The following is a 14,092-nucleotide window of genomic DNA, read 5'->3' on the forward strand; positions in this document are numbered from 1 at the left end:
ATGGAGTCTTATGGGCAGAAGTAAAAACCACTTCACATGAGTGTATGAACATTTTTGCGGTATTCAGGATATTTTTTTTTTGTGACATTTGGTCTTTCCACTCAGTCTTTTTCCACTGGAAACTTAAAATTTTGCAAAAACTGGCTAGATGGAAGAAACCCCACTTCGGTCGTCCTCTGGACTCAGCTGTTTCCAGTCTTTCCCTGGGTTCATGCTGGCTATTATGAGGGCCCTAGTGATACTTGGGGATGCATTATGACTGTGCATAAAAACCCAGATGCAGCAGCTAGGGTTCACTCTTTTGAAAGAATTGCACCCTATCTGCCTTTACAAAGTTATTATTATTGTCAATATTATCCTAACTGAGACTCAGTAAATGGAGGGAGGGCCGAGTTCACCTGGAACAGGACGGCTCCTCTGGCTGCTCAGCTATCTTTGGGTAAAAGCCATCCTGCCCTTTTGTAACTGGGAACCCTTGACAGGGTTTGAGAAGTGGCATTGACTTTGGTTTGTGGAAAACAATATACAAAAATAATACAATGCAAAACCAAAGGAAGTGTTATTTGGAAGCCTGCCCCTCATTTGATATAGTCAGCCCAATTTGATTCCAGTTTGATTTTATAATGACCAACTTAACGTTATTCCCTATTATCTTTTCTTTTTAAAAACTTAAAATGTATAACTACAAGGGAGGACGAACGAATTTTAGTTTGGCATATTTTGAAAGTGAGTGTGGTGGTCTTCAGGCTGTTTAAAGGCTTATCGACACTCCCTTGTCAGTAGGTTTGTCGAGTTGGACGTGATTCCAAAGATGTCATGTTGCACAGCAGTCATTTAACTGGTCTTGTTGGCCTCATTCTCTCTTACTCCTTTTTATCATCCCAGTTCCTCAAGTGATGGTGTGATGATGATGTATGCGAGAAAGAGGAGTGAACCACTGCTGGATAGCTAGATTGAAGCAAAGTGCTGTGTCACATCACACAGATGAACCTGAAAGTCTCTCTCTCGTGTGTGTGTGTGTGTGTGTGTGTGTGAGTGTGTTGGGAGGAGGTCATGAATGAATGAGTGGAATGAGTGTGTGCCTGTGTGCTTATGTATACCAATGTACTATGTACAGTATATACATCATAGTTATGTATGTGCATCCATGTGGATGTGTGTGTGCACAGGTGCATGACTATGGATCTCTGCATGTGTGTGTGTGTGTGTGTGTGTGTGTGTGTGTGTGTGTGTGTGTGTGTGTGTGTCCCGGGACCTTTGGTCATCTGATTGGATTGCTGGTGCATCACTCAAAGCGCTCGTAGTTCCTGGTTTGCCTCACGCGAGGCACCATATCCATCAGGAGTCTGGTGGGAGGGCAGAAAAGATCACATGGGAGATTATTTAATAACGTTCATGTGTAATGCCAAATTTAAACTCTATAAAATATTCCTTATTAATCCCACACAAGATGAGTTTGCTATAAGACAACCAGCCTTTGTGGCACACCGGGAGCAGGTAGTGTTAAGTATTCCGCTCAAAGACACTCTGATACTTGTAACAGTCAGAGTCCCGTAAATATAAATGCAAAGCCAAATAGCGCCACATGGTGGCTCCTCCTTTTGTTTTGTTGTGACGCACTTTAAAGTAGAGCCGTTCTCAGTGCTGCTTCAACTGACATCCACAAGAACAAACTCTCTCCATAACAAATTGGATCGGTGAACGTAGTGCTGTGGAGACCGATGTATGTTCAACAGAATAAAGTAGCAGTGTGGAACTCTCCATCTCATTGTCTGTCGACTCTGAGCTAATCAGCTATCCTGGAGCTCTTGCTAACTAGCCGCATGCTGCTAGCTCTCTCCACCTACACCAGCCCAATGGGACTCAAATGTGGGCCTTTGTGATGGGGGGCAAACGCATTAACCATTAGAAGACCTTACCACTCCAAATCAAATATGTGCAGAGTTTTTCTTTTCTGGGATTTTTTGAAAAGGTCAACCTTGAAGTGATGTTTGGTTGGGCATATTGTTTACAAGCTGCATGATTTATCCCTCACTGGCATCCATGATTGTGTTTGCACGTGTAAATATATCCACTGACCACATACAGAATGCAAAAGTGAAATTCCAGTGACTGCTTTATGTAGCAAATTCAGGGGCAGCTGGGAATCCATCGCAGCCGGAAACCAAACCTGGACAGCCTGGACCACGGGCAACTACGCTAACCAGTCAACTACTAACCAAGGGCTAGCGAGTCTACGCATCCATGGTTGTTACACTACCCCCCCCCCTGCCTTCAGGAAACACATCTCCACGCGTCAGCATACTAGCTCCCTCACACCTCTGGGCGCACACGCTTCTGATGGCCTTCATGATATCACCATCCCACTTCTGACACCAATATAGCGAATTCAGGGGGCAGCCGGGAATCCGCCACAGCCAGGAACTGAACCCAGGTAGCCCAGACCATGGTCGACTGCACTAACCAGTCAACTAAAGGGTCCGACCCATTAGCCAAAGGCTAGCGAGTCTACACTTACACTCTAGTTGATGAAGTTTGTCTGCCTCAATGTATGCGCATACACTATAAAAATGTCCCTTACATAACATAACAAATACATTAGACAGAAAAAGCAGATTAAAATGACAACACAAGAAAATAAATATTTCTTACTTGACGCCGTATGCCAGAATGATGAGTCCAATGAGAACCCCTATGGTGCCATCTAGGAACCAGACATCAGGGTGGTGCTTAAAGACCTCAGCGCTGATCAGGATGGAGAACCCCATAATACCACCGACCAGGGAGTTAAACGCTACAACACAGGGAAATAAAGAAACATTTTCAATTTGTGTGTGTGCGTGTGTGTGTGGTTGGGTGGGTGGGTGGGGTGGCCGTTTAATTTCCTCTCTTACTCCTTAATTCTTAGTCTTGCTCTTTCCCTTGTTGCATTTTCTTGATAGTGGGAGCAGGAGGGTTGTGTGACTGTTGTCACATAGTGGTAGTTTGATATGTTCAGACTGTAACTACACCAATTATTGGCTGTTTTCTTAGGCCAAGTAGTGGAGGAAGGTACAGGTTACCGGCAGTGGGGAGTTCATTAGTTTACCGGCAGTGGGGAGTTCAGTAGTTTCTGTGCTGATGCAAAAGAGCTGTTAGACATGAATGTATGTGTGTGTGTGTGTGTGTGTGGGGGGGGCTTATTAAGACAGTTTTTTTCTGAGGCTGTAGATTATTAAAAAAATTTTACACTTCAAAGTGGCCACAGATACCATCAGTTAATGTGAAATTTTGAACGGCATTAAAACCCTGTAAAATCACTGCAAAATGCTGTAACACTGCAGAAAAGAGCTTATTGATTAAGTATTAATACAGTACTTTATTGATAAATAAAAATCTTTTCGTAAAAAGTGTTTGATTTTTGAGACATTCATGTGGACACCTGTCCCCTCTCATTACTGATCAAGCGAACAGCAGTGTACTTGTACTTCTGAATATTTCTCTTAAAACCATACACCCAACATACACCTTTTCAGAGCTTCCATGATCATCTTTTTCTGAAATGTCATATATATTCTCCATGTGAGAGAGCTAGCAACTGGGTTGTTTTGTTTCCTACAAGCAGTACAGCACAGACTCTTAAGGGAAATAAATTGTGGTTAGAAAAAAAAACACACACAGCATCCTCAGGTCTATTGCATTGGTACAGTGGGGGTTTTGGGACATGGAGGTGGCAATGTGTTTTTTCAGTTTTTTTTTGTTTTGTTTTTTTGCACGAGTGTGCATTTGCGAATGTGGATTCATGCATGCATGTCCGCTTGTGTGTTTTTGTGTGTTAGGATGCATGTTGCTATGTACTTGCGATAGATTTTACATGTACAGTGTGTGTGCATGTGCACGTGTGTGGGCGCGCATGTGTGTGTGTGTGTGTGTGTGTGTGTGTGTGTGTGTGTGTGTGTGTGTGTGTGTTGGCTGTCAAGTCAGTGCGCACATAGGTGTCTGTTAACCTTACCGTCAGTGATGAGCGCCCGGCTGGTCAGTACTTTTCCCAGCATGAACTTGAGCACGGCCAGTACGACACACATAAGCCCGCTGACAATGGACACACTGAACAGGAAGTCATCCTACATGGGAGGTAAAGAGAGAGGGTGGTGGGGTGAGATATTAACTGTGTTAACTGACGGTTTAACAGAAATAATTATGAAGACAGAAAGATGTGACACCACTGTGAGTGACTAGTTTAGCATCTTTTTTGGACCAGGGGACCAAAGTGCCTCACAACAGTACCAAAAAAAAAAAAGTGAAAAAGATGAAATGATATCCAGACAGAGATAGGGGGCTGGAGAGGTTGTGCACTCATTGTAAAAGTCCTAACTGTGCACACAAATGCAAGACAGAACAACATAAGATGCAATAAGTAAGATACAGCAAAATAAGACAAACATAATTTATCCTTGAAGGGAAATGGTGTTATGTTGCACCAAGTAGATTCACACAAGTCATACAACGCAGACTGAAACACTGCTGGGAAACAAACAAACAAACAAACAAAACAAAACATATAATTACCCTTCTACTCTACCAGCTAAGCTTAATAGAGTGTTGGCAGGATACTTTACAAAGATTAATGCACTGAGTAACGGACATACCAGCAGCTAGCAAAGCATAAAGAGTAGGGAAGAAAGAAAGAAAGAAAGAAATAGAAAGAAAGAAAGTCTTTTGACTTTTAAAAAACAACTTTAATACAATGTCACCAATTTACAGCAGCTTTGAAACAGACTTGTAGAAACAGACAGAAATAACAGTGTCTGAAAACATCACTAAACATTAATTCATCATTCATCACTGAACAAATGGCATCATTATAACACCACTGATGCACAAACACAACCATTCTATTCATTAATTTATTACATTTAAAATCAATCAAAACTCTGGCTTTTCCAAGAGAGGTGAACACGGACTATTTCTTCACACAGTTTCCCTTCTATCTTTGTCTTTCTTGTGGTATATACTGACAGTTTAGTGTCGCCAGAAAAAAAAAAGACAGAAAAAAAATTAAAGAAGGGGAGGATGGAAGGAAGGATGGATGGAAGAAAGAAAGAAAGACAGAAAGGAAGAGGCACCTATCCAGACCTTGGTTGGAAGAGGTACCAGCAGTAGTAGTAGGTCAGATAAAACAATGAACATGCAGTAAGTTGAAGAAGACACAAGCGTTAAGAGCTGTGCAAGCTAACAGAGGGAAAGCCATAGCGTAGTGAAACAAACATGAAACATCATCAACAGAGTGAAAAGAGAGAGAATAAGGATGGGTCTTCAGCCTGTTCACAGAGGCTGTTGAATAGGGACTGAAAAGGGGGCATACATATCATCAATCACACTCAGAAGAGCTTTTGTCAGCCAGCATTAATAATACATAACCAGCCCAAAAGCCTGAACTCGAGAGCATCAACCCAGGAATCCAAAGGAGTTGAATCAAGTGCAACTGGACTTTGTATATATCCGTGAAGACATTTCGCCTCTCATCCAAGAGGCTTCCTCCGTTCGTGCCTTTCTGACTAGACCAAGCTAGTCTGACTGGCTGGTGATGAGACTCAGATATTTATACTCTAGGAGTCGTTGTCAGAGCTATAGATGTCCATGGCAGTTTGTGTCCCGATGTTTACCAACGCCCGTTGCTAACAGAGCCATAGATATGAGTGGCTCTTTTGTGTACCGATGTTTGGCCGTGCCCGTCGTTACTGGAGCTATTGATATGCATTTGTTTAGCAGCGACGGTCGTTGGGGGTGTTAGTTTCAACTTCATTATTCAGTGGTCATGAGAGTCATTGGAGCCGTAAGTGACCGACTGTTGTTCTTGGAGGCTAGGCTTCTTGAGTCTCCTGGGTAGAGATGAAAGGACGGCATTGTAAGTGGGAGATAGGTGGTGTCGCAGACCTCCTCCTCTGTTGAGGGATGGTTTTTCCAGTTTCACATAGATGGCTTCCTTCACCCCTCTTTCAAACCATCTATCTTCTCTGTCCAAAATGTGTACGTTGCTGTCCTCGAAGGAGTGTGTCGTCTCCTTTAGGTGTAGATAGACTGCTGAGTCTTGTCCTGAGGAGTTTGGCCTTCTGTGTTGGGCCATCCGTTTGTGTAGTGTTTGTTTGGTTTCTCCTATGTATAGGTCAGTGCAATCCTCATTGCATTGTACAGCATACACCAAATTAATTTTTCGGGTGTGTGGTACACGGTCTTTGGGATGAACCAGTCTTTGTCAGAGTGTGTTGCTGGGTTTGAAGTATACCGGGATGCTGTATAGCTTGGTCTAGTCAGAAAGGCACGAACTGAGGAAGCCTCTTGGATGAGAGGCGAAACATCTTCACGGATATATACCAAGTCCAGTTGCACTTGACTCAACTCCTTTGGATAACCATGACTTGGATGAATGAGAACATTCACAGATGTCAACCCAGGAACACAGAGATCCTGTTAGCCGCCGAGATCTCACCGGTGCTCCGCAAAAATCTGTTACACACAACTTATAAAGTGATTCTGAACCCATTCCCCTGTTTTTACCCCAAAACATTCAACCCCAAACCTATTCCCTCGACCAGCGTATCTCAATAATCAAGCCAGACTGAGTGCTAAACCAGTAAATATACCCAATACAATGAAGATCTGCACTCCGTGTGTTTGATAGCAGTCTAGATCTTCTATGATATTGGCTCTTCTTCTTTCAGCTTATTCCCTGTTTCTCAAGGGTCACCAGGGCTCTATTCTATTCTATTCTATTCTATTCTATTCTATTCTATTCTATTCTATTCTATTGAGTAACAACACTGGATATCAGTAGTCAGTAGAGGAGGCAGGGAGGGAAGCTCTTCTATTACTCAGTTTTCTCTCTGACACTGACAGGAGAGGAAACACGAGTGTGACCATGTGTATGTTTGTACATGTGTTTTTGTGTGTGTCCACGCATGAGCATGTTTGCACGAGCACATGCATGCGTTTGCTCTTTTGTGGCCTTAAGGTACATATAGATAGATGTGTATATGTGCGACTTCATTTGTCTTTGTTGTTTCTGTCTGTAATCCCATATGTGGGCATGATTTTCCCCGTGAAAGTGCATGTCCCTACACAAGCATGTGTGCGTGTGTGTGTGTGTGTGTGTGTGTGTGTGTGTGTGTGTGTGTGTGTGTGTGTGTGTATTGGAATTTGTGATTCTGTGTATGTGACTTCTTCCATGCATGTATAGAAGAGTATCTGTGTTGTGTGTGTGTGTGTTGGAATTTATGCTTCTGTGTGTGTGACTTTTTCCATGTGTGTATACAAGGGTATCTGTGTGTGTGTGTGTGTGTGTGTGTGTGTGTGTGTGTGTGTGTGTGTGTGTGTGTGTGTGTGTGTGTGCGTGCTCTTCATCCCTCTCATACAGAAGCTGTGAAAGCCAATCGCGGCTCTGTGTTTTTAATCAGACAGTAGACAGCCTGCCAAGAAAGCAGCGATGCAGGACGTGACAGGAATCAGAGATCCCTGATTCTGAACCATCTCTGTACTCAGTTTCAATTGGATTCTGCAGCCCAGCTCTTGAAGGGAAAAATCAATACTTAAACAAAGTCCCAGGTAATGTTATCACTGTGACCCCGGGACAGCTGAATTAAGATCTGCGGACATTAAAATGTAGCGGAGGCATGAACCAGTAATGAAGAACAAAAAGATATCATTAAATAAGAATCATGCTCCGCCATATGACTCTTTCAACCATTCTGATCCAATGTGCTTTTGAAATTAACTCTTTTGATAGAAAAAATATGATCAAAATATCACTTATAGTTCCTCTCCAGCTATATGTTTCAGGCACTTCCCTACAAACAAGAGAGAGAGGAAGGAGAAAGAGAATGAAAAACACAGTTACTAAACGAGTGTCTATGAATGAATCTGCTTCTGCTGAGTGACTATATTCTCATAAGGCCCTCTTTGTTTTAGATATTATTTTCTAAAATGTAGTTTGTACTCAGAAAGACAGAGTCTATAATTGTCCTTCTTGAATAAATCTGTTGCCACCACATGCCCGTTAATCTTAACATGTTTATGTCCTTTACTTTTGGCTTTCACTCTAATCTGTGATCTCTTTTCTTGCTTTCATTCTGTTTGCACTTTTAAAAGGAAAGAGGAGGGTGAAGAGGAGGGTGAAGGAGAGGGTGAAGGAGAGGGTGAAGAGGAGGGTGAAGAGAAGATGAGTCTTACATTTATCCTTGGCTGCAGATTTAGCCTGACAGCTACAAGACATTACATTTGAGTTTGTGTGTGTGTGTGTGTGTGTGTGTGTGTGTGTGTGTGTGTGTGTGTGTGTGTGTGTGTGTGTGTGTGTATGTGTGTGTGTGTGTGTGTGTGTAACAAAGTGTGCGAAGAGGCATGCTCACAAAGCTACCCCTGCCCCCCCAGCACCACTTTTTTACATGCTTGGTCTGCAACTGCAACTGTGCATCCAGGATCGGACTATTCAGCCACCAAAGGACTCACAAATAGGAGAAGATGGTCATCATCAGATACGATGGACAACCAGCAAGCAAGTGTGTGTGTGTGTGTGTGTGTGTGTGTGTGTGTGTGTGTGTGTGTGTGAGTGTGTGTGTGTGTGTGTGTGTGTGTGTTTGTGTATATATGTGTGTGTGTGTGTGTGTGAGTGTGTGTGTGTGTGTGCGTGCATGTGTGTATATATGTGGGTGTGTGCGTGTGTGTTTGTGTGTGCGTATATATGGGTATTCTTATGCAAACACACTGTGTGAGTTTGCATGTCTATACTGTATATATTAATATGTGTCTGCTGTATGTTTGTGCGACAAGCTGAATATTAACATTTTAAGGAACTAAAGGAAAACCAGAATGAACACAGACAGACAGACAGACAGACAGATAGATAGATAGATAGATAGATAGATAGATAGATAGATAGATAGATAGATAGATAGATAGATAGATAGATAGATAGATAGATAGATAGATAGATAGATAGATAGATAGATAGAAGCAGAAAAAAAGCTAAGCAGAAACTGCAGGTTAGTCAGAGTAGAACAAAAGGAGAATGAGTGAACTATAAAAACAGAGCAAAGTGGACATCTGAGAGACACAAGTTAAAAGACAGAACTTTTTTTCAGCACTGAGACGAGTGCCAGAAAGTAAAAAAGAGGGTTAAGAGGCAAAAAGACAGGAGAGAGAAAAGAGAAAAAAGAAGACAGGAAGTAGCAGCAAGGGAGTGATCAAAACAAAGACAAAGAGGTAAAAATGTGACAAAAGACATGGAGGGAGGAAGAGAGAGGGCAGATGAGAAAGAGGGAAAGGAGAGAGAAAGTCAGAAACACAGATGGTAATGGGCCCTCGCTGGGTTCAGGAGCCTGCTCTGAATCCAACATAATGGCACTGGCATTATTAGCACAAGCCCCCACCCTGCTTTTCTCCCCCGTCCTCCTTCTTGTTTTCATCTGGTCCCTCAGACATGGCCTTCAAGACTCTGCTTCTACATCACAGGACACTATAATGTATTCACACACGTGTATACACACGTGCAACCTTCATCTCTCTCTCTCGCTCTCGCTCTCGCTCTCTGTCTGTCTGTCTGTCTGTGTCTCTCATATGTCTCTGTGAGTTTAACTGTGTATTCTTTTTTTTTATTTGTTTCTGATTTTTCCCCTTTTCTCCCAATTTTGTGGCCAATCGATCCATATTTTAGTTCAAACACCCACACTCGTACTGCATGCGTTCGCCAACTGCATCTCTCCGGCCGGCAGTCTTGAAGGAGACGCCTCACCACTTCCATGACAAGGCGAATCCAGGCTGAACCACTGCTTTTTCCGACACACACAGAGACGCATTCATGTGATGAACACAAGCCGACTCCGTCCCGCTCCCGAAGACAGTGTTGTCAATTATTGCTGCTTCATCAGGTCCGGCCATAGTCGGATGTGACAAGACCGGGGCGCGAACCCCGGTCCCCAGTGGGCAACTGCATCGACACAAAGCCGATGCTTGGACCGCTACACCACCGCGGACTAACTGTGTATTCTTGTCCTCTTCATTACTCTCTAGCTGTTAATACAGTAAGGTATAAGTGCTGCATTCTCTGCTGCAAAACAGTTACGAGTAAGATATAGTGTACATTTTAAAAGGTTTTGCTGCCCTTCTTTGATCCAGTGTGTGTGTGTGTGTGTGAGAGATATCTTACCACTTCCGGTAGTAGTTTGGTAGCCAGGTCATGGATGGCTTTTCCCAGGATGCACATGGAAGACAGCACGAATACAACTCCCAAGACCACACAAGCACTGTGGACACACACACACACACACACACACACACACACACACACACACACACACACACACACACAAATACATAGGCAAATTCACACACACAAAATAAATCAAAGTGAGAAATACTCATTGTTTAAACCTTCATACTTGTTCCCGAATACAAAAAGCAAAGCACATTTATTTGTAGCACATTTCACACACAGAGGCAATTCACGGTGTTTTACACGAGAGCAGGGGGGAAATTAAAAAAAACAAAAAAAACAAAACATGTTTATTGGATTTTGTATTTTACAAATCACAGAATCAATCATGAAAAAAATACAATAAGTAACACATGAAAACAAATTGAATAAAAAGATAAAATACAGTGCAGTTCTATAGGTGCAAAAAATTTTAATTTAAAAGTTTTAAGCTTGGATTTAAAGCTAGTCAGAGTTTGGGCTGGTCTAATATCTTCTGGAAGCTTATTGTAAGTCACTGCTGCATGATAACACAATGATGCTTCACCATGTTTTATTCGAACCAATAGGCCTAACCCAGACGCCCTACAGGTCCCTGAAGGTTCACATGGTACAAGCAAGGCAGAGATTTATTTGGGCCCAATACCTCTGAGTGGTTCGAAAACAATATTTTAAAATAAACTCTCTCGTTTGAAGGTAGCCAGTGAAGGGACTTCAGGACTGGTGTAATGTGATATTTCTTGTCATGTTTTTGTCAGGACTCTTCTTCAAAAAGGCCTGAGAATAGACCAGTCTAATCTACTGGAAATGAAGGCATGGGTAAGCCCTTCTAGTTTGTGTTTGGACATGAATCCTCCGACTCATGCAATACTTTTAGGTGGCGGTAGGCTGGCGAAGTTAATACTGATTTGATGTGGTTATTGATATTTAAATCGGCGTCAAAGATTAAACCAAGACTTTTGGCCTGGCTCTTAGTTATGAGAGACCGGGAGTTGAGGAGGGCACTAATTTTGTCTGTCTTTTTGTGCACCAAAGACAATTATCTCCGTCTTATCCTGCATCCAGCCACTGAGTTGTTCAATGCACTGACAGAGTTTTTGAATAGGTCGCCTGGTGTGGTTGCTATGTAGATTTGTGTTTTATCTATCTTTTACACTAAGTTATTATTTTGTAGGATTTGGCATAATGGGAGCATGTACAGACTGAATTAGAGGGACCCAAGATGGACCCTTATAAAACTTGTATAGTCTATATTTTATTTTGTTTTATTTTTTTGCCAAATAATCACATTTTTGCAACATGAATAATATGATTTACAGAATTTATTTTTAAGTAGCGATTGAAGCTGCTTGTAACTAACATGTACTTTCAGCAGAAATATACCCTAAGTACTTATGAAGTGAAACTACCTCAGTCTGTCAGTAAATCAATATATTATACTAACACCAATCAGTGAACGCAATGTTTGATATAGAAAAAAACAAAAACAAATCCTGTGTCTGGTTGGTGTAGTGGTCTATTCTGTTGCCTGCCAACATGGGGATTGCCAGTTCAAATCCCTATGTTACCCCCAGCTTGGTTCAGCGTTCCTGCAGACACAACTGGCTGTGTCTGCAGGTGGGAAGCTGGATGTGGGTATGTGTCCTGGTCATTGCACTAGTGCCTCCTCTGGTCGGTTGGGGCGCCTGTTCAGCGGGGAGGGGGAGCTGGGAGGAATAGTGTGATCCTCCCACGTGCTACGTCCCCCTGGCGAAACTCCTCTCTGCCAGGTGAAAAGAAGCGGCTGGTGACTCCACATGTATCGGAGGAGGCATGTGGTAGTCTGCAGCCCTCCCCGGATCAGCAGAGGGGGTGGAGCAGTCACTGGGGCAGCTCGGAAGAGTGGGATAATTGGCCAAGTACAATTGGGGGGAAATCCAAAGAAAAAAAAAATCCTGCAATATGTGCATTTTGATCTCCAATTATAATTGGAGAATTATAGTTCAAATTGCAAGCAAAATAAATAAGAAATATCATAAAGAAATAAAAAACTATGTGAGTGATTAGTGTCATTTTGTTGTTTTCTTTGAGTATGTGCTAGTGCTTAGGTGGGTGTGTGTGTGTGTGTGTGTGTGTGTGTTGAGGGCACTGAAGATAAAGAGAGACATTTGCTGCATAGATTACATTGCACACTGCTGTCCTGTGTGTAAACAAACCCAGTCAGGGAGCAAGACAGAGTTTTGTTCCCCTCCAGAGAGCAGAGAAAGGCTTTTTGCGAAAGAAAGATAGAGTATTTTACTTTTTGAGTTAAGACAAACTATAAATTCACATTCCTGTGCACCAGCCGCTCCAGAATAAGATAGAGCTGTTCACTGCCTCTCCTTTGCTCCATCATTTATCTATTCCTCTGACAAATCCTATAAGCCTGGGTGACAATAGCTATTGTCCATTTATCTTACTACATTACAAAGATGCAGTTTCCCCCTCCAAAGACACACCTGGGCAGTTTTCCTCCTTGACTGTTCCACCAGCAGTTCACCACAGCCAATAAAGCTGCAATCAATGCTGAAGAGATTACTACATTACAAAGTTGTTTATGTGCGCGTGCACACACACACACACACACACACACACACACACACACACACACACACACACACACACACACACACACACACACACACACACACACACACACACACACACAGTTCGTCTCTCCCTCTCTCTTACAAATAATCAAAATAAATATATAAACAGGTTAAATAGGTAAAACTATCATGGTGTATCTGCGGGTTTGTGTGTGGTTGTGTATGTATGTATGTGTGTGTATGCATGTACACTACCGTTCAAAAGTTTGGGATCACCCAAACAATTTTGTGTTTTCCATGAAAAGTCACACTTATTCACCACCATATGTTGTGAAATGAATAGAAAATAGAGTCAAGACATTGACAAGGTTAGAAATAATGATTTGTATTTGAAATAAGATTTTTTTTACATCAAACTTTGCTTTCGTCAAAGAATCCTCCATTTGCAGCAATTACAGCATTGCAGACCTTTGGCATTCTAGCTGTTAATTTGTTGAGGTAATCTGGAGAAATTGCACCCCACGCTTCCAGAAGCAGCTCCCACAAGTTGGATTGGTTGGATGGGCACTTCTTGCGTACCATACGGTCAAGCTGCTCCCACAACAGCTCAATGGGGTTCAGATCTGGTGACTGTGCTGGCCACTCCATTACCGATAGAATACCAGCTGCCTGCTTCTGCTCTAAATAGTTCTTGCACAATTTTGAGGTGTGTTTAGGGTCATTGTCCTGTTGTAGGATGAAATTGGCTCCAATCAAGCGCTGTCCACTGGGTATGGCATGGCGTTGCAAAATGGAGTGATAGCCTTCCTTATTCAGAATCCCTTTTACCCTGTACAAATCTCCCACCTTACCAGCACCAAAGCAACCCCAGACCATCACATTACCTCCACCATGCTTAACAGATGGCGTCAGGCATTCTTCCAGCATCTTTTCATTTGTTCTGCGTCTCACAAACGTTCTTCTTTGTGATCCAAACACCTCAAACTTGGATTCATCCGTCCACAACACTTTTTTTCCAGTCTTCCTCTGTCCAATGTCTGTGTTCTTTTGCCCATCTTAATCTTTTTCTTTTATTGGTCAGTCTCAGATATGGCTTTTTCTTTGCCACTCTGCCCTGAAGCCCAGAATCCCACAGCCGCCTCTTCACTGTAGATGTTGACACTGGTGTTTTGCGGGTACTATTTAATGAAGATGCCAGTTGGGGACCTGTGAGGCGTCTGTTTCTCAAACTAGAGACTCTAATGTACTTATCTTCTTGCTCAGTTGTGCAACGCGGCCTCCCACTTCTTTTTCTACTCTGGTT

At 42.5% G+C, this 14,092-nt stretch overlaps 1 protein-coding gene across 1 annotated transcript in view; it reads right to left on the reverse strand.

Annotated features, from left to right (window-relative positions):
• Positions 1 to 1,285: 1,285 nt before the first annotated feature.
• tmem163a (transmembrane protein 163a) overlaps positions 1,286 to 14,092 on the reverse strand; it is a 116,522-nt gene continuing 103,715 nt past the window's right edge. The window contains exons 5-8 of the mRNA XM_056290065.1: positions 10,178 to 10,274; positions 3,992 to 4,103; positions 2,653 to 2,794; positions 1,286 to 1,346 (exon numbers count right to left, since the gene is read on the reverse strand). Coding sequence (XP_056146040.1) covers positions 1,286 to 1,346; positions 2,653 to 2,794; positions 3,992 to 4,103; positions 10,178 to 10,274 — 412 coding nt within the window. The remainder of the gene's footprint in view (positions 1,347 to 2,652; positions 2,795 to 3,991; positions 4,104 to 10,177; positions 10,275 to 14,092) is intronic.

Source organism: Lampris incognitus, chromosome 11 (assembly GCF_029633865.1).
Source record: "Lampris incognitus isolate fLamInc1 chromosome 11, fLamInc1.hap2, whole genome shotgun sequence".
NCBI lineage: Eukaryota > Metazoa > Chordata > Actinopteri > Lampriformes > Lampridae > Lampris > Lampris incognitus.